We start from the raw sequence: 25,624 nt of genomic DNA, 5'->3' as shown, positions 1-25,624 counted from the left end.
CAGGGTCAGTGCACGAAAAGCCACACGGGACCCTGGGACACACACAGGGGCTCAGAAGCACCGCCTGGAAGTTTTGTGCAACACTCAACCGTGACTGCCTCAATTCCCACAAATGTCTCAACAAACATTAGCTTAAGCGTGTAGAACATCTGATGTTAATAGTACTAGCAGCTACTATCTGTTGAGTACAACCATGTTCCTGCTATCACCTACCCAATCTTCACATCAAAGCAGGTTTGTTTACACCCATTTTAACTTGCTGTGGGTCACACAGCGATTTCTCTTTTCTAAACAAAAGGAGACCCTCTACTCGTGTTCAGAAAGCTTGAGACAAGTCTGAACTTAAGAGATGAATTAGAAGGAAAATGTTTCCATTACCAAAGGGTCCCAGGGAAGCCAGGGGCAGCCCCTCCTGCTACATTCCTACACAGGCCACGTGGTCTGAGGACCAGAGTGGCAGGAGTGGAAAGAGCTGGATTCTTGGTTTGGTTCTGCCTGCTGAACCCCCTCTTGGGGTTCTCGTTGATCAAATGGGCTGATGGCTGGGGCTCTACCAACTTCACTGCAGTTGCAGGACAGCCTGGGGCTCAGAGGTTATCCTGTGCTCTCCGCCTGAAAGGTATTACTTGAAAGGGAGCTGGAGGTCCCCAATTTAAAGCCAAATGGCCAGGAGCCACAAAAGACCTAGACTGGTGAGAAAGGTCTGGCATATCCTTTGCGTTTTCCTGATGACTCTCCTAACCACAATTTATCCAACTGACACACATGAGACCCATCACCTACAGTCTGGCAGGAGCCCAAATGCTTTAACTATACACACTAGCTCAGATTCTTGGAGCAATCCTGATGGACAGAGAGACCTGGAATCATCTTCCCAGATGTATACCTGACAAAAATGAGGCCCAGAAAGGGCAAGCACCTTGCCCCAGGTCACACAGCAACACAGGGGCGAAGTAGACTGGGAGCAGACTCCAGGTCCATCCTCTATAAGGTGAGGGCAGCCAGACAGCAGGGGACAGACTCTGCTCACCCTACATTGTTCACTATCCTTGCCTTTCTTTCCTACCAAAAACCACAATAGCAGGAAAAGAGGTTGAATTTGTATAGAATCTACATTCTCCCCTCACTCTCTTCTGTAAGTACCATGAGCCACTTCTCTGTTTCTACCATTCCCTGTCCCCATTTCCCCATTCCTTGCGTGCTAACACGTAAGGCTAAACTTCAGAACTCCTTACAGTTTCCAGAACAGTCCTGCCATTCCTCTCTGCCTTTGCACAAGATGCTCTCTTGGCCTGGAATTCTCTTTCCTCCTTAGTCTACCTGGTAAACTTCTATTCATCCTTCAGAGCCCACCTCAAATATTCCCTTCTCCTAAGAGTGCTGTGCCTGATGCTCCCTTAATCTTCCTAGAGAGGGCTGATCACTCCCTGGTGTGCTGAGATTATGAATAGGTTTAGGAACTCTCAAAGGGGTTCCTTTGAACTCCGACTTGACCTAAGGCCAAGAATCAAGTAGCAAGACTATTACTAAACTAAAAGTGTGGAGTCTGCTCCCCTCTGCCACCCCTGCCACGCCCCGCCCATCACCTGCAATGCTTGCACTTCACTCCGAACATCATGCTCTTCTGGCACACGTGGCAGACCTGCGACAGCCAGGACTTGGTGGAGAACCTGCAGGGGGTGGACCCACAGAACTGCTCAGAGGGGCCAGGATGGAGAAGGGTCCACAAAGCCGCAGAGAGACCAGGAGACTTGGTTCCATCCCAGAGCCCCAGGCACCCTCTCGCGTGCAGGGCAGGGACACCCAGGGGCCACTGCTTCCCCCAGGCATTCAGATTTCTTAATCACAAAGTCTTCACTGCCAAAGCCCCAAAGCTGGTGTGGTCACCGATGCCAGCTCTCTGGCAGGCAATTTGGCAAAAGCAATCAAAATCATAAGTGCGCACACAGAGCGATTCCAGTCCCAGGAATTCATCCAACAGATACTCCCACGGGTGTCAAACGATGTACTGAAAAGGTTACTCACTGCAGCATGTTTGTGGCAGAAAAGACGAGAAACAAGCTATGTCATTTAGGTGTACAGGTGACTGACTGCATAAAGTATGATCCATGCACACAACCGAATACCACACAGCCGGAAAGTAAAATAAGGAAGCTCTTTTTGCACAAATAGGGAATGATAATTAAATTATGTTGTCAGTGAAAAAAGTAAGGTACAATGCAACACAACTCCACTTATATGAAGTTCAAGTACAGGAAAAACTAACCTATGATGACAGAAGTGAAAAGTACCTCTGGTTGGTAGCACTACGGACTGGGAAGAGCCAAAGAAAACTTTCTGGGATGTGGATTCTCTGAATCTTCCTCTGGGTGGTATGCGTGGGTGTATACATATGTAAGAATTTATTTGTGTACTTAGCTCTATATAAATTATGCCTCGATTTTAAAAAGAAAAAAAGCAAAGGATAGAACAGTGTGTATAATATATGCAATATTTGTGTGAAAACAAAAAAGGAGGCAGAAGAATATACATATGTCTTTGCTTATGTAAAAATATCTCCAGAAGGACACACAAGAAACTGCCAAGGGCTTCCCTGGTGGCGCAGCGGTTGAGAGTCTGCCTGCCAATGCAGGGGACACGGGTTCGAGCCCTGGTCTGGGAAGATCCCACATGCCGCGGAGCAACTAGGCCCGTGAGCCACAACTACTGAGCCTGCACGTCTGGAGCCTGTGCTCCGCAACAGGAGAGGCCGTGACAGTGAGAGGCCCGCGCACAGCGATGAAGAGTGGCCCCCGCTCGCCGCAACTAGAGAAAGCCCTCGCACAGAAACGAACACCCAACACAGCCAAAAATAAATATAAATAAATAAAAATTTTTTAAAAAAATTATAAAAAGAAACTGCCAAGATCTGCCTATAGGGGGACCTGGGGACTGGTGACAGCAGCTGGAGGGCTTTTGTCACATATGTACCCTTCTAGACCTCTTGAGGTTTGAATTATAAATGTACTTCAATCCAAACTAAATCAATTTTTAAAAAACCACAAAAGATATATTGGAAAGGAGGATGGGGATAGAGTGGGTGGTATCCTCCAGAGAAAAAGTCCAAGGTCCATTCATAGGGTGGGGAGGCCTAAGGGCAGAAAGAACTCACATTTTTGGAGGACTAGATTTTTAAAAGCATTGTATATCATAGTAACAACAGAACAAACAGCAACAGTATTTGGGGAACAGTTTGTAACGCGTCCATGAACATTAGCTTACTCCTGGGAGTGACCACCCCTGGGAGTTAGGCAGGTCTGGGATTCTTAGTACACAGGCAAGGAAAGCAGCTCAGAGAGGTTAGGTGACTTTCCCGAGGTCACACAGTCCCTGTGTGACCCGGGACCCCAGGTCTCTGAACCAGAGCACGGCTCTATGAGAGACCCCTGGGCCAGAAAATGAGGGGAAAAGCGTGGGCTCTGGGGTCCGACCACACCGGCTTTGAATCCTGCCAACTACTGGCTGTGGGATGGGTCAAAGCCTTTGCAGACGAGGCCAACACTCTCCCCTCACAGGGATCTGGGGAGGATCGCTCGCGTGCTGTATAAATGTGCAGAGCCTGGACTGTGGGCGTCAATGTCACCGTTTCTACTCAGCCAAGATGGGAGCCTGTGGGGCAAGGACAAAGACGCCCACCCCCTTGGAACGCTTTTTAAGGAGCCCCAATCTGGCCACCCTGGGATCCACACTCTCCTTCTCTCTGGTCTTTAATCTCCTCTCATGTCAACATGGGGGGAAGGGGAGCAGCTCAGTGGTACGTGAGATGATCTCCACTAGGAAATCCTGAAAGCAGGTTGAGATGAGAGTCGGGGCTCGGCCGGAGAAGGGGCAGGTGCCAGGGAGGTGGATGGGCTGGGGTGAGCGTCATGGAACAGTTTTCTCCCCTCACGATTAGACCAAAAACCTTCAGAGCTTCTTGTCGAGAGAGGCCCGGATCATGAATTTAGAAAAACCAAGAGGGTATGACCGTGATGCCCCATGCCCACGCCCGGAACCCAGGCAGGTAGGGCAGCCTGGCCGTGCCAGACAAGAGGGGTACGGCTGCCCGGGTGGAAGGGAGCAGCAGCCTGGGAAACACTCGGGGTCCAGCTGGCAAATCCTCTGTGCAACCAGGGGCAGCCACGGCAAAAATGAAACAAAACTGATCCTGGTGTCCCTCGGAGAAGCCGGCCTCTCTCCGGCTAGAGCCAGAGGTTAAATACCCAGCGCTCCCCAGGGCTGGACGCATGAGGCTCCCACGCACCTCACCCCATTTTATCCTCACAACAGGACTGAGAGCAAGTCCCAACCGCAGAGGGGGAAACTGAGGCTGGGAGGGATTCCTGCCGACGGGCGAGGGGGGTGTCCCAACCGGAGAGGGAACAGGAGAGGTCCTGCTCTCTCACGGCTGGGAAGATCGCACTGGACACCGGGTGTGACAGACGGAGGCACTCAGACAGCTTCCCCTGGTGCCGGACACTCTCCTCCCCGAGCCTCTGGGGTACAGGCATCCCGGCCCCGCCAAGGCTCTCAACAGAGGTGCCTGGGCACCAGCCACGGGGCTCAAGCAGCGTCTCAGTGGCCACGTGACCTCGGGCAAACTACTCAAGCCCTGTGAGCCGAGTCTGCACCGCTGGGTGAGGATCCGAGGCCGGCCTCCCGCACAGGCTGGAGTGCAGCTCACGCTCCGGGGGGAAATGAGTGGGCCCTGTTGTGTTCACAGCATCCTTTAATGGGGTGGCCAGAGCACCAGGCATCCCAAGGGACCATCCTGCTGGCCATTGGCAGTGGGGGACAGCGGGGGGCGGAACAAGACGCCGCCCGGAGCTGCTGTTGGCAGCACACGCCAGCCTCACGAGCGCTGAGGCCGAGGCCTCTGGGCTGTCCACGTTATGGGTCCACATCAGCCACGCCAGCTGCGTGAGTGCCAGAGTCACCGGAAGTTGCTGGAATCCAGACTGGCAACCCGAGAACCTTAGGGATGGGGTCTGGGGTTTCAGCAAGTTCCACGGGGCTCTGATGTGTGGCCAGTTATGTCCACGTAACTGAGGTCGTGCTGGACCCAGAGGACGCTCTCGGCTCCTCCTCCCGGGGCCTTTGACCCTGTGTCTCCTGGGACCTGTGTTTTCCCTCCGCAGACGGAGGGGCAGGAAAGGGCCCAGCAAGTCGCAAAGGCTGCTGGTGACAGGCAGGGGCTCCAGGTGGGTGCCGGGCCGTGTCCACAGAGGCATGGACAGACAGAGCAGAGGCAAAGAGCCCTGAGAGATGGGGGTCAGGACAGCCCCTCCCCATGCAATGAAGAGCGACCCCCTGGTGGAGGCTCGGCTTATATGGGTCCCAGCCCAGCTCTGTGCCCCCCTCCCCGCCCCAGCCCAGCTGGGCCTACCTGTGTGTCACCGAGAGCCCGATGTCCCTTCGTACCATCTGTGGGGATCCGTGCGGGAGATCTGCGGGGAAAGGGGCCAGGTCAGGCAGGCTGAGGGGGCCCTGCTGGGGACGGCGTGTGCCTGTGACCTTCTGTCTCAGACATCACAGGCTAGGGCGGTACGGAGACCCACCATATGGCAGAGGGCCAGTTCCCTGAACCTGCATCTAATCAAGACAGAGATGGCCAGGCGAGACCAAGGGGGGCCAGTGTGGTCACCCTCACGCTTGGGCCCCCCTGAAAACAAATGGTACCACTTAGCCTCCGCAGACGGTTCGGAAATGGTTCCCGTGAGGTTTCTAGCATTGGCGGAAGGCAAAGCCAAGGTGAGGACAGCAGCTCCACTCCCCCCCGTCTCTTGCGCTTCCTTGTGGATGCACCCACAGGCCACCAATTCTGGTTGCTTCTTGGTAGGCGAGTAGAAGCTGCCTGACCCTTGGCAGAGGGTTTGAGGCTGGTCGGCCATGTGGCATACCTACCTAGCTTTCCAGTCACAAGCACCTTGGGAATTTTGCTCTGAGAGCCACCACTGCCAGAGCCCGGCAGGTAGAGGGAAGACGAGGTGAAGCTTTACCTGCTCCCACGTGGTCCAGCCCCAGCCGGGCACTCAGTCTGAGCCTCTGGGGAAGTCTCAGGCCATGAGCTTTGCCTGCCTTCCTAGAGGGCACCCTGGCCTCTCGCTCCAATCCTGGCTTCCTCCTAAGAACAGGCATCCCTGGTGTTCGTGGTATAATAGGTCAGGCAGTAGAGGAGCAGCTGGAAGCAATCTGTCCATCCACCAGCAGCCCACATGTCTAACCCCATCTCCCCTCCTCTACCAGGGCACCCCCCCTCCTCCCCACCCTCCCTTCTGCCCATACTCAACACCTGTCTCCTCCTAGAGCAGGGGTTCTTAACTGAGCCCATGGATGGGAACCCTCTGGACTGGTAAGCGGAATGATGGGGGCTTTCCCCTAGAAAGAGAGTCTACACTTTTATCCAATTATCAAATAGATCTGTGACCCAGAAAGGTCAGGAACACAGTGCTCCAGTGATCTGTGGTCATCTCACACCCTCTGAGTCAGCCTTCCAACCCATGCTGGCCTGGCACACAGCTGGTACTCAATAAGTGATGGTTCACTCAAGGCCAAGTACCACACACCCAACCACAGGAGAAGGGCGTGATGGAGGTACTGACTTTTCCTCCTACACCAAGGGGAGTCCGACTGGAACCAAAAGGCCTCTGCCACCCACTGATAGTTGAACCCACAATCTCGCCAGCACATCTGCCATGGGGCTGCCTCTTCCCAACTCCGTCCTGGGGGTGGGGGCCACCCTACCCCAGTCAGTAGCCAAAGCCATCAAAGCACATGGGTCTAAAAGGGGTTAGGCTGCCAGTCTAGGCGAAACAGACTATGGGAAAATGAGATTTTAACCATCGATCTCTGAATGCAACCTACGATTGATTTGCAATGTCTGCCACAGGCCTGGGATAGGAGGGAGGTGAGAGGAGGCTGTCCCTGATGGAGATGAAATACTGGTCCTGAAGGTCTCGTCCTGCCTTCCTGGAAAACTGGGGAAGTAGCCTCACTGCTATGGTCCCTGCATTACTATAGCAACTGGGAAGATGGCAGGGCCAGGCTGTCCTAGGGATGCAAGTGCTGGATTCTCCTCCAAGCCTCTGTGAAGGGCCCTGGGAGTTTCTGCCTGTGCCCTGGGGACAGGGAAGTGCCCCCTCCCTCCTTCCTGCCCCTCCGCATGTCGAAGACCCTGCTGACAGCCTCATCACTCTGCTTAGCCAGCTCAGGACAGTATAAAAATAAGCTGCTATTTTGCTCAGGTAAAAGCCAGACGTCTCTGCATTTCCACTGAGACCATCAAAAGCAGACCCCAGAGGTCGCTTCCCTCTGCTTTGACTCTGGAGACGGATGCCCCACAGCACAGCCACGTGCAAGAACCTGCTCTCAGCCCAGAGGTAGAAAAGGGACTCAGAGGTTGCCTAGGCAGCCTCATCCCCTCCCAAGGGGATATGCGCACCCTCCGATCTCTCAGGGCCTCATTCAGAGCCGACCACGTTCCTGCCTCCAGGGAAGTTCCTCTCCTGAACAGAGGGGTCCCAAGACGTCAGCTAGGCTCTGCGGATGGCTACCGTCCACCTACACCGGACAGACAGTGCCTCTCTCCCGGGAGCGAGGCATCACCATGGCAGCACAGCCAGTAAACACTCCCTGCCAGAGGTCACCGGCAGGGGGGGCGGGGGGGGCAGCAAGGTGCAAGTGGGGCCCCCCCATAGGGCTGTCCGCGGACTGTGACGTTCTCAGGGTCTCAGCTTCTCAGAGCAGCTGCTGGCTGGGCTGAGCCACCCCGTCATCTGAAGGTTCCCTGTCCTAGAGCTATTTTCCTGCCCGGCATCTCTGCTTCTGGACCATGGAAAGGCCAGCAGACTAAGAGAGGGTCGAAGAAATCCACCCTTGATGGGGACGGCGACACAAACAGGACTCCTGGGTGGCAGAGGGGATGAAAATGAATCGCTCTTACCAAACCTGCAGGAGACAAAAAAGACAGAAAGTAGGATTATGTCACCGCACTGGCCTGGTGTTCCCCAGAACATCAGCCCTTGGGCGGGGGCAGGCAAGGTTCTCAGATGAGGACTTTGAGCCCCTGGGGCATGGGGCCAGGCTGGCTGAGTGACCGGGGACCGTTTCCTCAATGAGAAGGGCTAGAGGTGGCTCCCCCGGCCCCCCACCGGTGGACAATGGAGCTACACCCTGCACTTTAATACATTAGCTTTTCTAAGCCTCGCCAGCCACCTGCATGGTAATTAGAGTTCACTCCATTTCACAGCTGAGGAAACAGGCTCACAGTCTCCCAAGGTCATGTGCCTGTAGGTGTGGGAGCCCTGCCCAGAGCCCTGGGAGGAGGGGTGCTCGGCCCAGGCAGGAGGGGGCCTCAGGCAGCCAGAGAGGAAGTGGCTGGGGCAGGAGGTGAGGAGGACAGTTGTCAGAGCAGAGAGGCAGCCCCCAAGCAGGGCCAGGCCAGGACGTGCCCTGAGCGATGTCTCCCGGGGGTGCCGCTGTCCCAGGGACGAAGAGAGCTGGGAACCCAGGCCACTCAGTCCACCCTCAGGGCTCATCCAGGGCAGCAGGGCGGCCTGAGCACCCATGTCAGTGCCAGTTTTGGTGGCTTTGTGGGGACCTGACTCAGAATTTCAGGGCCCAAGGCCCAGCTCACCAACGGTGGGATCTGAGGAAGTGGTGTCATCTGCCCGAGGCTCTGTTCTCCACCCAGAGCTGGGGATGAGACCAGAGCCCTCCTAACACTCTTTTAAGGAAAAAAAATGAGGAAAGAGATGCACTGGGTTTTGCCCACTGAGATGCCCTCTGATGGACCCATGTCCATGTGCCCACATGGTCATTATCACTGTGCTTCCTGAGAGAAGAAGATCCAGAGGGGGAGGAAGGCTCAGCCCTTTTGGGGGGTGGGGGGAGGAGGGAGGATCCAGGCCCCAGCCGGACAGCCTGGTCGAGAGTGGCAGGTAGGTCACAGGTAGATTTCTCTCCTTGGGTGACATACACTCAAAACCATCAGAGATGTCCAGGGTCCATCCCATAAGGGACCCAAGATAGCCTGCACTGGGATGGGGGAACAAGCCCACGCAAGACCAAAAAAGACCATGTCAGGAGAGGGGCCAGGTCTCCAACCCTCAGAAGTACAAGAAGGTAAGAGGCACCCAAAGAAAACTCCCTCCTTCCATTCTGCCCTGCCCACAAGGGTATATTGACAAGGGCGATTTTTGTAATAGCAAAAGGACAAAGACCTAAATGTCCATCAAGAGGGGAGGAATTAGTTAAACTATACACTGGAAAGAGGTAAAAAAAAAAGTTAAAAAGATGAGGTAGTTTGAATAATTATAGACATATACAAAACTGACAACCTGGTTGGCTCCTGAAAGGAAAAGGAAAAATGGTAGGGGGTGACTTTATACTCTACAAAGCTCTACGCAAGCTACAAAGCTTTTGGATACTGGACTATGTGACTGTTACTACCTATAAAATAAACAGATTAAAATTTTTTGATAAATAAATAAGAGAGTAAGGTATTTCAAGATGTACTGACCTGAAGTTCTCAGAAATAAAGGTAAGTTGAAAAAAATAGGGTACAGAACAGAGTACATAGTATTTGATAATCATTAGTGGTTTCAGCATGATATTCTAATTCCCCCTTCTGCACACGTGGGAGGACGACATCTCTTGGTTCCATTGTTTGGGTAGGGCCGTAAATGGTGAGTGGAACTTTCAGGAAAGAGCATTTAATTACTCGGTTGTAACATCTAAAGTTCTTTTTTCCTCTGCCACAGTGGGATGTTCTAGACAATGTTCCAGCCTGGGGATCTGAAATGAGGCTGACCGTGATGGACAGGCAGCAAGACCAAGAAATAAATCTTTGTTATTTTAAGACCCAAAGATCTGGGGCTATTTGTTATTGCAGCATAACCCAATCTAACCTGGCTGACACATGGTATCATTTTGCGTGTGTGTGTGTGTATGTGTGTGTGTGTGTGTGTGTGTGTTCAAAAAGAAATCTAGTAGGATTCGGCCCAAACTGATAAGGTAGTCTGGGGAACGGACTGAGAGATGGGAGCATCTTTCACTTTTCATGTTGCATCTTCTATGTTTTTTATCCGTTTTAAACCAAGCCTGTGTTACCTTTACAATGAGAAAACCATAGTCAGAACTTTCAGTAGACGGCAAACTCAGCACCTGCCTGGCAGGAACTCTTACCTCATCGGGGAGACCTCGTCGATGCGGTTCCCCAGCTGAGACTCGTGGGACTTGCTCCGGGTGAGCGTGGGGAAGCTGGGCAGCAGCTGGAAGACCTTGCGGCTGGGCGGGGGCGGCGTCCTGGGCGGCTTCAGCTTGGTGTGCCGTCGGAGCTGGGGCGTGGTCGGCGGAGTGACGAAGCTGGGCAGCGCGCGGGGCGTCAGCCGGCCGCTGGTGTGCAGGGAGATACAGGGGTCCGCGAGGCCCTCGCCGGGGCCGGGGTTTGGGGAGTCCGAGGTGGGCAGAGCGGACACGGAGACGGAGCGTGGGCCCTGGGCACCGATGCCCACTCTGCCCAGCAGGGAGCTCCCCGGGGGCCAGGGCAGGCTGGCTGACGAGAGGGTGTCCGCGGGAGGCCCGGAGCCACTTTCCCGTCGGGCGTCCGACGAACTCCAGCCCGAGTCCTCTTTGTGCTCCCCGCCTGCGGGCCAAGAAGTCGAGTCACAGATGGTCGGGGCTGGAGGGATTCACAGGTGAGGTGGCCAGGGCCCAGGAGCACAGTTCCTTAGCGGAGGCTCCGACTGCCAGCCTTCACCTGTTTAAGGTCGCTGGTGCCCACACACTATCTTCCACACTATCCGGCTGACTGTGGGGGCGCCAGCGTAGATATCACTGTCCCCAGTTTACAGGGAGGAAAATGAGGACCAGAGAGGGAATGCGCAGGGCTCCTGCTGGCAGGTCTGTGGGGAGCGGGCGAGGAAACCCACCCCCAAAGTGGGTGACCTCAGAGAGGGAAGCGGTGACTGACCTCTAAGAGTTAGGGAAGGGAAGCTGGGCTGTGTGAAGGGATAACTCCCCTCCAAGAAAATTCAATCATCGGGAAAAGAGGCTGCACCGACCTTCCGACAGCAAATTGCCCTGGGAATTTGCTAGAAAAGAGATCCAGCTAGAAAGAGATCAACAGCCACTTCCTTTTGAGAGGAGCCTGTGAGTGACTTTTGGCCGTCCTCGTGGTGACTCCCTGCCTGAGGCCCCTGAGGCCTTGAGGCTCTAGGGGTTCCAACTCAATGACACGGCCTGTCCATTCATTCGAGTATATGCCGGGTGTCAAGGCATTAAAAAAAGACACATCCGTGGTGCCTGAGGAGTCCAGTAAGAGTGACGGACACTTAACACGGCGTGCTGTGTGCTGACGCAGAGACGCATGGGGACTGAGAGGGTACAGAGGAGGAGGACCCTAAATAGCTTGGGGGTCAGGGGGCTTCCCAGCGGAGGTGGCAACTGGGCTGGGCCAGCTAGGGAAGAAGTGGAGAAGGTGTACCAGGCAGAGGGAACAGTGCATGCAAAGGCAGGGAGCACACAGCACTTTCCGGCAACGACTCTGAGTGCCACATGACTTGAGAGGTCAGGACAAGCCAGGGAGAGGCAAGAGATGAAGTTGGAGGGTCAGCCCACCTGGGGCCAGCTCCGGAGGGGCCTTGGATGTCTTGCCAAGGGCTTGAGGTTTGACCTTACAGGAAATGGGGAGATAGTAAAGGGGTAGGGGCAGGAAGAAAGGACCCCCATCTACAGACACTCTGTTGTGGGGAAGAAGACACCTCCCTCCTCATATTTATCAATGACTGGAAAGTATACAGGGCAGATTTTGACTCAAGGCAAAATGAACTTTCACCCTCTAATCCTTCTACTTTGCGAGTCATACCCTGTCTTCCTAAATCCGCCCAGCACAGTGAGGTTGCTGAGATTCAGAGAGGCTGTGTACACTGCCAATGTCACACAGCTAAGTAAGCAGTGGGATGGGAACCAAGCTCTCGATCTCAACCACAGCACTGGGCCTCCTCCCCCAAGGCTACCAATGCTGAACAACCTATAACGGCACAGCCTTTGGAGGTAATGAGCTCTCTGTCATCAGAGGTGGTCAAGCCTAGCCCACAGAGCCATCTATTGGAGATGGTGGAGAGGGATTATCCTTTGCAATTCTTAGGGTTTGTCCATTCCATCCCCTCCTCAAATGCCCTTCCTCCTACCTCACTGCATGGTTGACTTTCTATTCATGGATCAACTTGGAGAATGAGTTAGTCTGTGTATTCCTTTATGCTTGCTCTTTTAGAACTGTGGCCAAGACCTACACTTTAATTTATAAACTGGCCTATAGGAGGCACTGAACACACTCTTGTTGAGGGGATGAAAGAATGAGTTCCATGGATCCATGGGCAAGTCTGCCACCAAAGGAAACAAGCCCTCAATTCTTCAAATTGTCTATTTAATCACCACTGCTTTGAGCCAGCTCATGGATGGCAAATGGCTCTTGTTGTGCATGCCAACACCAGTCAACTGGCAGTGGCTGCTTGAGAATGACTCTGGAGTCACTAAGTGGGAAGAGCTCAGGGATTGATTAGTGATGTCTGCCATGGATGAAGGATGGGGAGTATGATCTTCTCCTGTCCACCAGCCACTGGCATAAAGAAACATCCTTCATCACCTTTCTTAAGACCAGAGACATCCACATTTTCCATGACCCCACAGGCCTAATACTGAAAAGAGCATCTAATATGCACCAGGCTCTAGACTAAGTACTTATCCTTAACTCATTTAATCCTCAGAACAATTCTATGAGAGGAAGTGTTGTTGTTATGTCCATTTTACTCATAAGGAAAATGAGGCACAGCGAGGTTAAGTAACTGGCCAGGGTCCCGTGGGTTCTAAGCGGCTGAGCAGAGTGCTAGGCCCAGGCAGTCGAATTCCACAGTCTATCTTTACTGCAGCCAGACTGCTCTCACCTGGCCCTGCCGGGTGCCATGAAGACTCCGACCGCATGACCTGAGAGACAGGGTGATCACAGGTACCCACCCAGCCCCCAGCAGGTACACTCGAAGTGCAGCCACTGCTGGGCAGACCCATCTGCCTGCCTGTGTCCTGGACTGGGGGGTGGCAGGTCCCTCTTGGGGATGTAGGGGTATCACAAGCCAAGATGGAATGAGAAAGAAGCACCTGGAATAGACTCTCTGCCCAGGACCTCCTCGGGGACATAGTGGAAAAAGCACCCTCTGAGGAAGAAAACTGGGTGCCAAGCCCAGCTCTGCCACGTGTCAGGTGCGGGACCCCAGACAACTCATCCAGGGCTTCCAGTGCTCTAGCTACAAAAGGAGCTCACCACCACCTCTTAAAAGGATGTTGCCACATGTGTGTCAAGTGCCTGGCACATAAGAAGTGCTTCGTAAATCAGTGATCTTCCTATCTTGGCACCCAGGACGGACAGACAGCAGCCTTAACACACGGGGGTCACCACCACCCAATGGCTGGCTCCTCTACAACTGTTTACAAGGCAGGCATAGAGCGGGAGGGCTGACAAGATCCCCCAGATTCCCAGCTTGGGTGGCAAGCACTTTTTTTTCTTTTTTTTTTTTCTGACTGTTGTCTGAAGGTGACTGACAGCAATGGCTAAATTAATCCATCAGAAATATCTTTTCTCTTGACATAAAGAAAAAAGACAGTGAAATGTGCACAGGTGGCAAAGGCTGAGGCTCAAATCACAGTTCTGCCACCCACTGCTGTGTGTCCTTGGTGAAGCCCCTTACCCTCTCTGGGCTCAGTCTCCTTCTCTGTAAAATGTGGGGACGAGACTGCTAACCATGTCCCCGTCCTGTTTATTCCATGGCACTTGCCAGAGGCCAGATGTGTTGAGGTTTTCTGAACTGAGTGAAGCTCTGGGCTCTGTGTTCAGAGGAAGACTTGGTACAATGGGGCCAGGGAAGAAATTAAGCACAGTCCTCTCTGGGGAAAAAAAATCAAGTAGAATATAAACCTCAGCGCCTTCCTTAAGCTTCAGGCAGCCAGAGATAAGACAAGTGGCTCAGCGCATTAAAAAATGGAGCAAATTCCATTCATTAGGCTCATTTTAAAGGCTTATCTGGGTAGTATTGGGAGCGTTAAGTAAGGGCATTTGAAGCTGTTTCCAGGGCAAGATTTAGAAAGCCTGCAAATAATTCCCAAGGAACATTATTCATAATGCCAGGATTATACACTTCGCCTGAGGCAGCCATGTCCACACTCACAGCTGAGACGAGGTACAGTTTCTCTCCTCAGGCTTGGTTCAGGCTGAGCCCACACCAGCGTGTGCCTTCTGAGCACACAGCCCAGCCGGCTGGCAGGCGGGGATGGAGAGAGGAGGGGGAGGGGAGGGAGAGGGCAGGGAGAGGGGAGGGAGGGGGCTGGACTGCAGGAAACTGCATTAGAGTCACAGAGCCCGACAGAGGTGCTCCACAGGGAGCAAATCACGCAGCCCTGCCCAGCAGACCAGCCCGGGCTTCCTAACGATGGCTAAAGCTTCATACTGGCCAGCCCAGTTGGGATCTGGGAGCCTTCTGTCTCAGGGAGAGCCCTCTGCCTCGGGTCAGGTCCATCACACGCTTTCTGAGCGTGGACCGTGGCCGTTCCAAGCTGGCCCAGAGACCCTGATCACACTGGCCCCACCCCGTCATCCATCCCAGCAAAAGCCCTGGCACCCAGGGAACCAGGCCAAGCCTGGGAGAGAAGTCCAGTGTCCAGGCCAAGGGAGAGGGAGAGGGAGACGATGGGGCTGGTCCTACCTACCCAGGCCTGTCACCTTCCGCAGGCAGGTGAGGGCGTACTGCAGGCGGCCACACTCCTCGGCACTGGCCCCGCAGCGCCGCAGCGTCTCCTTCACCTTAGCCTCGTTCATGTCCAGCAGGGCATCCAGCGTGAGCTCGCAGAGGATCTCCTGAGGAAGCACAGGACAGGCGGAGAGCCGGTGAGCGGTCATCCTCCTCCCAGCCGGGGCCAGCCTCCCGCTGAGTGGCAGGGGCCAGCTGCTGGCGGGCTGGCCTCTGACCCGGAGCCACCACTTGTCTGAGGACACCAGCAGTCAACCCTGGCCCCCGCCCCCAGCGCTCTGAGACAGCAGCTGAAGCAGAGATGCCAAAACTTGGGGTTGGGGGGAAAGGAAGAAAAATACCAGAAAAGTTCTGATGAGAGCGCGTTCCCTTCTCGTCTCTTTTTATTTATTCTTCTACACAGGAGAATGATGAATCACCACGACTTTTTAGAATGACAAGTACTTCAGATAAAGATAGCCCTTTACAATTTTGCTGTCTCTGAATCAGACAAAATAGGTTTCAAATAAAACTGGCTTATGGAGAGAAGGATTACAAAGAATTAACCCTCGCCAAGCACTGTGTAGGTCCTTACTACCCGGCTTTATCTGATTCTCAGTCGGACCCTTCCAAGGTTTCAAGGTAGCGGATATTAAGTGAGATGCCCGAAGCATGGAAAGGACTGGTGCAGACTCTGAGGATGGAGGGGCCACACAGAAGGAACGAGGTGGCCTCGAGGAGACAGAGTGGCCCCTGGCTGACCAGCAAGAAGGGAACCTCAGGCCTGAGGCCACAAGGAAGTGGATTCTGTCAAAGACCTGAACGCACTTGGATGTGACTTCTTCCCAAAGCTTCCAGGTAAGAGGCCAGCCTGGCTGACACGCCGACTTTGGCCGGGCAGGATGTTAAGCAGGGAAGCTGGCCGAGCCCGTGGGGACCTCTCCATCCAGTCTTCCTCCTGCAGGACTGTGAGCTAACATATGACGGATGGTTTAAGCAGCTAAGTTCATGGTAATTTGTTACACGGCAAAGAAAATGAATACAGAGAGCGAATATCTGAGTCAAGGCCTAACTCCAAAGCGTATGTTCTTTCCACGCATCAAGGAGTGGGGAAACCCCTCCGGCTCTGATTACTTTGAGCCACATGTGATACGGAGCCTGGAGCTCAGAACAATTGGACACGTCCCTGGCCTCAGGTGGCTTGTGGAGTGACTGACATGAAAATAAGTTATTGCAATGCAATAAGATATGGCCCAGCAGAGGGAAAGCTCAAAGAGCTACGGGGCCAGTGGTGAGCTTGTGGGGGGGGGGGGGCGGGGGGAGGCGGGTGTTGTCCCCTTTCTGGAGTGTCCAGATTTTCTATAACAGGGAAGGCCAAACATCCCACATCAAATGATTCATATAAGCTTGCAGTTTTTGATCTAAGCTGATTTTCATTGATTTTATTAGCAAGCTGTGCCTAATTTTACGAGAGCAATGTTATGGTCAGTCAGTCCATGGTGCTATAAATCTTAAACTCAAGTGTCAAAACTGAACCTGATGAAGATCCTGGCTATGAGTCATTAGGGCAATGGTTTGGGGGCTTTGTGATGCCTGGGGGGTGGGGCCACATCTGAGGCCTGGCATGTGGCCCCTGGTGTCTGGCCGTGTCCCCTCTCCCCACCTTTGTGTCTTGTATGTATATTCTTCAATCTCCAGGGTTGTGGGAAAGAATCTCATGGCTGTTTAGAATGACTCACACCAAAAATTAGAAATAAACAGATACCCCAAAGCACCAAGAAGCTCATCATTGGTTTGGACAAACCCCTGGTTGTCAGAAATCCTTCCAGATGATAAAATGAGAACGGGAAACCGTTGATAAGAACAGCACAGAGAGCAGGCTGATTAGATAATGGTCCCAGGGCAGAAGCTTTTGTTCAATCAATGTGTCTTCCTCTATTGTCTTCAATAACACTCTTCACTGAAATGCAACTTTGACATCTTTTGCCCTCATTTCACTATGAAAAGCTATTTGGCAATATTGTCAGGGGAGAGCAAATGGAAGTGATGTTGACCTTCACAAAACAACCCTCCACGTTTCCCGGGGTGCCCTCAGTTCTCACCCACACATGTGCCTTTCCCCAAGGCTGTGATGACTCAGCAGTTCTCCCGAAAGTGGAGATTCCAGTATCTGCTTGATTTGGGGGTGTTGGTGGATTGATGACCACAAAGACAAACCTAGGAACCCAATCCCCAATCTAACTACAATGCAAATTCAGATTTTTTTTCTTTTATATTCCTTTCCTCTCTGCCCACACCAAGTTTCAGTTTCTCAAGCATAACAACTACATTTATTATTACAAACTATTTGCTAGTGCTTTACAATATATTCAGGGCTTTGTATACTGTCTCCACTCAAAACAATTCAGCAAGGAGATGCTGTTAAGCCCATTTTATTGAGGCTCAGTGACCTCACACAGTGCAACTTCATAAGTGGCGAGGCCACAACTGAAACCCCGGTGTGCCAGGTCCCAAAGCTCCTTCAACTGTTTCCCACTGTCACTCGTGAACTTGGGAGAAGCCTTGGGATGCAGCAGCTATCTTGGGGAAAATGATTTTTTTCATAGTAAATTAAAGGAATTAATTTCTACCTGCTTTCTGGAAAATATATATATATACATATACATATACTGTAAAATGGAAGTCCTTTGTCTCTAGCAAGCAAAGAGAAAGAATATGTTCAAATCCATTCCCTTTTTAAAAAAAGGGAAAAAAAGGTATTTCCTTACAGCTTCGAATGAGCTGGCAAGTTTCTCTCACTCCCCTGAGACCTCAGGCATCAGTCCACCCCATGGGAATAAGGCAGCAGGGACTGCTTTCCCCTCCCTCCTGTGAACTCCACCAGACCTCACACGTGGATGCGATTCTCCCCCTCCCAGTCACAGGCACAGCCAAGTCGGACTTAGGAAGTTATTTCAGACCAGAGTAATCCAGGTACAATTGTTCTGGATAATCTCTAAACCTAAAGCAAGTTAGGGGGACTTCCCTGGTGGTCCAGAGGTAAAGAATCCACCTTCCAATGCAGGGTACGCGGGTTCGAACCCTGGTCGGGGAACTAAGATCCCACATGCCTTGGGGCAACTAAGCCCCTGCGCCACAACTACTGAGCCCGAGCGCCTCAACGAGAGAGCCCAGGTGCCACAAACTACAGAGCCCATGCGCCCTGGAGCCCATGGGCCACAACTAGAGAAGAGAAAACCTGCATGCCACAACTAGAGAGAAGCCCACGCACCCCCCAACGAGCACTGCAATAAAGATCCCACATGCCGCAAAGAAGATCCGACGCAGCCAAATAAATAAGTATTTTTTTAAAAAAGAAAGCAAATGAGGGAATGAGCCTCACCGCCTGCTGACGTTGAACTCACGGGCCTGTCGACAACCCAGCAGGCGAAGCCGCCTTGAAATGCTCTCAGGTCTGAGAGGCCCCAAGGCTGTGGGAGGGCCTCCACCTGCCTGGAGTCGCACGAAGATGTCAAGTTGTCTCAAAGCCAGGCGTCCAGACCCTGGAATTCTGGAGACGGGCCCAAGGCTGAGCGTCCACACTGCTTCAGGGAGAATTATTGCCCACCCCACCCCAGCTTCTGTCTAAAGAAGAAAATGTGAACTGGAAACCAGGAAGGGGAGACATGGTTGCCCAGCCTGCTACGGGAGGTGCTCTGGGTCCACCCAGCCTCGGGTCAGCATGTGAGCGTGGGGGCGGGCAGCGGGGCCACAGGCCAGGGCACACTGGCTCCCCGCCTCTGCCCGTTCCCTCGAGCCACGACTTACGTCTCCGGCAGGTGACGTTATGTTATTCTTTCTGATAATAATTAGAGGGCAGGACCAGTGGAGCATGGAGATGACTCCCAAGCTGTGATCACGAGACTGCTGCTTCTGTTCTCTGCAGCAGAAGGTGGGGACGGGCTGGGCCAAACACGCTGCGCCCTTCCCCACCCACCCCAGCTGCTGACGGCAACTGGTGTCACAGGCCAGGCTGGGTATCAAATGGTGTCCCAGGACTTACCAGCAGCCACGGGGCTGCCTGGAGTCTATACTTAGCAACCTGTGCTGGCTGACACTGAAGGCCGTCCCCCTAGCCGTGGCCGGTCAGGCGGGCCGTGGAAATGCCACGGGCTTCATAGCCTGTGTGTGGACCGCGTACTGCAAGAAGCTGTGGCAGCTCAGGACGGAACTCGGGTGAAGGCCCGGGCTGAAGGAAGACAGAGACGCAAGCCCACACTTGGTGTCTCCGTCTAGCATTCTGTCTAGTCCTAGAGCACAGCACGGATCAGTCACGGCAGTAACTGTCTCAATCAGTGCGGCCAGCACGCAAGGTCCATCGGCTGAACCTGGATTTCTGGTGCATGAGCAGAGGTGTCCGCCAGCTTCCCGGGCTGGGGCTTAATTCAAGGGCCAGGATCCTTCCCCACAGATGCTTGCCTGGGAACTGGCCCCACCAGAGAGGCCAGAGGTGGACCCCCAGAACCGTGTGGATGGTGACGTGGGACCCTGTACACCCCTCTGCGGCCAGGGCTCAGTGGGAGGGCTAGGACAGAAGAGGCAGAATAGCTAGGGGTTCCTATGGCAGCCCAGGCCGGGAGCCCCCATGCCTCCAGTTGGCAAAGGAGAACCTGACGGAGGTTCCTTCCCGCCTTCTCTGTCTAAAGAAGAAAATGTGAACTGGAAACCAGGAAGGGGAGACATGGTTGCCCAGCCTGCTACGGGAGGTGCTCTGGGTCCACCCAGCCTCGGGTCAGCATGTGAGCGTGGGGGCGGGCAGCGGGGCCACAGGCCAGGGCACACTGGCTCCCCGCCTCTGCCCGTTCCCTCGAGCCACGACTTACGTCTCCGGCAGGTGACGTTATGTTATTCTTTCCGATACTAATTAGAGGGCAGGACCAGTGGAGCACCACCGCTGGCGCTGAGGGAGAGGGAGGGCTGAGACTTGGATAATAATAGTTGGATATTCTGGGAGGCACAGGAGGGGCTATGGCAGTAGGCGCCTGGGTCAGGCACCCCCTGGGGTTTCCATGGAGATCAGCGGACAGCTTGGGGATACTGGCTTTGTCGGTGGATCAGTTCTGGACCTAGTCACTATCCCAGCCCTAGAAAATGAGAAAAAGCCCCTCCTGGGAGAAGTCAGCCCCTTCCGGGAGGGCTTCTCTCTACCACCTCCCAGCTAGCTGACCAGTACAGCAAAAGAAGGATCAGATTTGGTCCTTGGAACCCTCTTGACCTTGGGCCAGTTCCTGCCCCTTCTCTGGGCTTCAGTTTCATCATTTATAAAATGAGTGGGTTTGGCTAGATCAGATCAGTGGCTCTTGACCCTGGTGGCACCCTGGAATTACCTGGGAGGCTTTAAAAAATGATCCTGATGCCCAGGCCCCGCCTCTGACCAATCAAATCAAAATATCTGGGGGTGAGGACCATGCAGGCAAAAAGGCTGCAGGGCCTTAAGTCTGGCTAAAGTAGCCCAGGGCAGAAAGGGTCTGAGAAGGCAGACCTGTCCTCTCATGAGGCCCACAGTCCTTCAACCCAACCCTAGCCTAGCTCAAGCTCATAGATGTCCCAGGAGGTATGCTCTCCTGTACACTGGCGCCTCCCTCCCTCCTAGGCAGGGTAGGGGCTCACAGAGCGGGGAGCCTGGTGGACCCTTCAGGGAGTGGCTGTCTCTGGCCTACGCATTAGTATGTCTGGGCTTAAAAGCCTCAGAAAGTGGTGCGGAGGTGGAGGGATGCAGGAGAAGGGGATCAAGAAAGGGTGAGTGATGAGCATTTATTACTCATCTCCTGGGTGCCAGGCACTCTGTCAGATGAACTATAGAGGTCAGCACATGCAGTCCTCATAACAGCCTGAGATGGATGGTAAGGCTCAGAGAGGGTGGGTAACTTGCTCAAGGCCACACAGCCTGATTGATGAGGCTGAGGCACGGCCACCTCTGCCTCTTCACAGCCAGCTGGCTCTGCCTGCACTGGTGCCCACTTCTTTGCTCTATAAAGTGAGATCTTTTTCCCAGGCCAGAGTCTACCTGGCATCATAGGTCATATCTGGCTTTCCAGACTCCACGCTGTGCCCTATTCCTATGCCCAGCTGGGATGCGCTCCAGCTGCGGGGTTAAAAGCAGCTGCAGGAGGCCTCCCAGTGGGTCTTCTCTCTACATTCCTTTTCAATCCCCTCAGTGGGCCTGCCAGGCCCCCTCAGCCCCCCTCCTGCCCTCTGGAGGAGGCGGGTGCTCTCCAACTCTGCCTGGGACCAGGTCTCCAGCTTCTGGCGGCATCTGCTCTCACCACAGCCGCCACCATCACCCCAGGGGGCTGGGCCCACCCTCCGGGAAAGCCTGTCTTGTGACCGCCTCCCAGGTCCCATTCTTCCTCCCGAGGTACCTAGTGCAGGAATTGGCACACTTTTTCTGAACAGGCCAGAGGAGGGAGTATTTTCAGCTTTGCAGGCCATATGGTCTCTGTCACAACTACTCAGTTCTGCCATCAGGGCACCAAAACAGCCATAGACAACATGGAAACAAATGGTTGTGGCTATGTGCCAATAAAACCGTAAGTATGCACGCAGAACCTTGAATTTCATGTAATTTTCACATGTCACAAAATAGCCTTGTTTTGCTTTGTTTTGTTTTTCCTACCAGTTGAAAATGTGAAAACCATTTTTTAGTTCGAAAGGCTGTGTAAAAACCAGTGGTGGGCTGGATTTGGCCCACAGGCTGTAATTTAGCAACCCCTGACCTCGTGGGTCATTCAGCCACTCAACAAACACACATTAACTATGTTGGGCTCCATTCCCTGGTGGCCCTGGGTCTCACTGCTCCTTCCTTCCTGCCTCCCCCTGTGCTGACGTGTCTTCTCCCATCCAATCCCAGCACACAATCAGCAGAAGGGGAACACAGTGGAAAGGCAAGGCAGGCCCACATCTGCCGTCTAGGCAGCCTACATTTTGTCACCTTTCTCTGTGTCATCAACACACATTTCCAAAACTGCTCCTCCTGGATGCTGTTTGAAAATGGCCAGATGACCAGGATTAGAGAAACATACACACACCAGACACACACACACACCCCCTAGGTGTGGGGCTGTGTGCTTCCCCCAATACACATTACTCCCAAAATGGACAGAGGAGATGGGTGGGCTTCTGTAGCAGGGGGTTCTCTACCCCCAGGATGCTTGCTCACTGTGGGAAAGAACCCACTAGACTCTCCACTAGACTCCACAGTAAAACTCAAACCAAAAATGGAATACTCTAAAACAAACAAACAAGAGAACATTCAAACGTAAGACTGGGGTCCGGGTAGGAAGGGGGAGGGTTTGATGGCAGCCAAAGAGCTACACTAGCCCTTGGGTGACACTTGGCTTCTAGGGAACAGGCAGGTGGGGAGTCCCTCCCCGTACGAGCAGGGCAGTGCGGAGGGGCCAGAGCGGGGGAAGCTGCAGGGGTCAGGGGCCTGTCACCACCTCAGCCCCGCTCCAGGGCAGCAGCTTCCCCACACCTGCAGGCCCTCGTGGCGTCCCTTGTTGATACAGCAGATGCACGAGCAGGGTGGCAGTGGGCCGGCAGCTGGGTGAAGAGGAGGGCCTCCGGAGGGCGGTGGTGAGCGTGCAATGGGCCATCCCAACGGGGACACTTTTGAGATGGGAAGCGGGAGCGCTGTGAGGAACTGCCCAGGACGACAGCCCTGGCGAACTGGGATGCCCAGTGATCCTCTGCAGAGGCTGCAGGGAGCAGGGCACCTCCCCAGCTCTCCTGGGGGTAAAGGCACCGACAGAAATAAATAGGGGCTCTCAGGTGTGACCATGTCTGCGGCCGGCTTTGTTGCTGTCTCCCGCTCCCAGTTCTCCCCTGGACAAACATACCAGTCAAGTGAGGATTCCCAGAAAGTCTACTCTGTCTCCTCCGCGTCCGCAGCATGAGCGCTCTGAGTGCAGACAGTCAGGGCGCCCTGCCCGGCCCCACGGCAGAGCACCCAGACTGGCAAACGGGCCTCAGGGCACAGAGACTTCGCTCAGGGCCCTGGCACATGCCTGGTCCCAGCGGTGGTCTGGTGGGCCCTCCTGCAGGGCCAGGAGACAAATCACAGACCCCTCCACCAGAGGGGCACGTCCCAGTGTTCAGCACACTGTCTGTCCTTTGGGGCTGTTTATCAGTCTGTCTGTCCAGGGCGGGGAGGGGGGATGAACCAGGCTGCGGGACATGAGCCCAGAGCTGGACACCTGAGAGGCAGGCTACTTGGCTGAGGACAGGGGCCCATTGTTTCAGAGCTGTCCCACAATGGCCAAGCGGGAGACTGAGATCTCTCGGGAGACCCTGGAGGGAGGCAGCCCCTCTCTGTAGTTTTCCAGAAACCCTGTAAACAACTCCTGCCCCAGAGCAGCAACAGAGCCAGGACTCAAGCCAAGGAGGCCATCGCCAGAGCCACCAGGGGCTGAGGGTATGAAGGGGCCAATGGGTATTCATGAGGCTGGTGAAGAAAGAAGGAGAAAAACCCTTTCTCTGCCAAGGTCAATGGCAGAATTCAAAGGACCCTTAGAGACATTCTAGTCCAACACTCATTTTACAAAGGAGGAAACCGAGGCCCAGAGAGGGGAGGGGACCTGCCTGTGTCACCCAGAACAACAGCACCAGGACCAAGGCCCTGGTGACCTTGACCAACACCGGGGACCAACACCAGGATGTACCGACCCCTGGGAGAGTCACCATTTTCCACGGTGGGCATTCCTTACCCAGATGTAAAGGTGTCATTCCTTTACAGGTTTTCTGAGCTGCTCTAAGAGGTGAGCCAAAGGGAAGACTTCCCTGAGATCTGCCCTGAAGATCTTTTCTAAAGGTGCTGGCCTAAGGGACACCATGCCAGGTGCTCACCTCATGGGTCCAGAGCCCTCTGGAATCTGGAAGCAGTGGGGTCCTGGGCTCATGGCCTCACCTGGAGCCTGGCAAGTCCCTAATGTCTTGGTGACTCAAAAGATGGTGGGTGGGCAGAAATCCTCGGCTCCATGTTCTTGCCCACCCCGACCCATGCCCACTTCAGTGACACATCTTTCTTATTTTTGTAAAGAAGAAGCAAATCGCACATCACCAGCTACACCCAAACACCCAGGTTCTGAGCTGAGCGCTAAGACCCACCCAGGGCTGTGGCACATTGATTCTCACTCAGCTTCTTGACATGCTTCCTCTTTTCACAACCAATCTAATCATAAATTAACAACTCCTGGTACTACGGCCATTTGTGAAGTGGCCTGGGCACAACTGCTTAGTTGCTAAGGGAACTGAGGTTCAGAGAGATTAGGTTACTCACCTAAGACACAGCAAGTGAGCGATGGAGGCTAGATTGGACCCTGGTCCATGTACCTCCAAAGCTAGCACTCATAGCCTCTATAGGGCTTGGCCCCCCTTATCTGGTTGACCAGAAGCACTGAGACAGGGCTGGGCCTGCCCATACAATGCTGGTTTCTTAAGCTCCTGGCAGAAGAAGTAGGCTCAAAACAAGTGTGTGCCCTGTTCAGACCAAAAGCACAAACGGGCCCAAAACCATTCACTAGAAGGGGAAGATCTATTTCAGTAAGATTCCGACGGGTCCCCACCAGCCACCTAACTGCAAAAAAGAAAGGGAATGAAATAATGAAGTGGAAGGCATGTGCTACCCCAATATGCTGATTTCTCCAGATGTGTTCTATAGACAGCAAAGCAAGGACCCGGAGCCCAGCCAAACACACTCCTTCCAGGCTCTCATGCAAAGGCCACCTGATCCCAGCCCCCAGTGCCTACCTCGCAACCCTCCAGCCCGCGCTGGTCCAGGCTTTGTGCTTCGCGCAGCACCACGGGTGGTGGGGTCCCTGTGCTCCTTGTAGCCTTGGCCATCACCCAGCTCCACAGGCAATGCATGACGAGGGGCCCGAGCCCAGGGTCCCTAGCTGTCCCGGTCCCTGGTGCAGTGTCCCAGGGAAGGAGGTAGGGAGAGGAGTTTCTGTTTTCATGACTGTAGTGAACAGTCACTGCGGCCAAAAATAGTCCGTGCCGGGGAGCTGGGAAGTCAGCACATACCTCCCGGAGCAGGTGCTGGGTGTAAGACACGGAGGCTCCAGCGGGCCTCGCTGCAGGGGGCCGGGTGTGGGGCAGGGGGCCAGGCACCCAGGGTATCTGGGAGACCAGGCTGCAGACAGAGAGGTGTTCCCTGCCTCACTGCCCCCCTCCAAAGCGTCTGACCTGAGTCAACGAGGAGCGCGATCATCTCCCTCCTCCCGGTGAATCATCTGGGGAAACCCCACTCCCGCATGAACTCCAACTGCTTCCAACGCCCCTGCTGCTCTCACAGATTTGGGGCTGGGTGGTTTAGACACCCAAAGGAAGAGCCGTACAAACTACCAGCTATCAAAACACATAGAAGGGACTTCACTGGCTGCACAGTGGTTGGGACTCTGCCTACCAATGCAGGGGACAGGGGTTCGGGCCCTGGTCCGGGAAGATCCCACATGCCGCGGAGCAACTAAGCCCGTGCGCCACAACTACTGAGCCCGCGAGCCACAACTACTGAGCCCGCGTGCCTAGAGCCCGTGCTCCACAACAAGAGAAGCCACCACAATGAGAAGCTCACACACCACAACAAAGAGTAGTCCCCGCTCACCGCAACTAGAGAAAGCCCATGCGCAGCAACGAAGATCCAATGCAGCCAAAAATAAAATAAATAAATTTAAAAATATATACTTAAAAAACAAAAACTCATAGAACTGTACACCAAAAACAGTGAACTTGACTATGTGTAGTTGGAAAAAAGAAATGTACAAAGTTATATGGCTTGCTAGCAGTGACTG

At 53.9% G+C, this 25,624-nt stretch overlaps 1 protein-coding gene across 3 annotated transcripts in view; it reads right to left on the bottom strand.

The window, feature by feature from the left end:
- Positions 1-25,624, bottom strand: part of KSR1 (kinase suppressor of ras 1) — a 148,099-nt gene that overhangs the window by 26,881 nt on the left and 95,594 nt on the right. The window contains exons 3-7 of one of the 3 annotated variants that reach the window (XM_082371303.1): positions 14,776-14,923; positions 10,204-10,663; positions 7,913-7,965; positions 5,405-5,465; positions 1,587-1,670 (exon numbers count right to left, since the gene is read on the bottom strand). In XM_082371303.1, coding sequence (XP_082227429.1) covers positions 1,587-1,670; positions 5,405-5,465; positions 7,913-7,965; positions 10,204-10,663; positions 14,776-14,923 — 806 coding nt within the window. Of the gene's footprint in view, positions 1-1,586; positions 1,671-5,404; positions 5,495-7,912; positions 7,966-10,203; positions 10,664-14,775; positions 14,924-25,624 lie in introns of those variants that run through there. The other 2 variants (XM_082371304.1, XM_082371302.1) reach the window with 2 other exon arrangements.

The sequence above is a fragment of the Balaenoptera borealis genome, assembly GCF_965194805.1.
Source record: "Balaenoptera borealis genome assembly, chromosome: 20".
Lineage (NCBI taxonomy): Eukaryota > Metazoa > Chordata > Mammalia > Artiodactyla > Balaenopteridae > Balaenoptera > Balaenoptera borealis.
The sequence above is the reverse complement of the archived record's forward strand: the minus strand, read 5'-3'. Positions and strand labels throughout refer to the sequence as shown.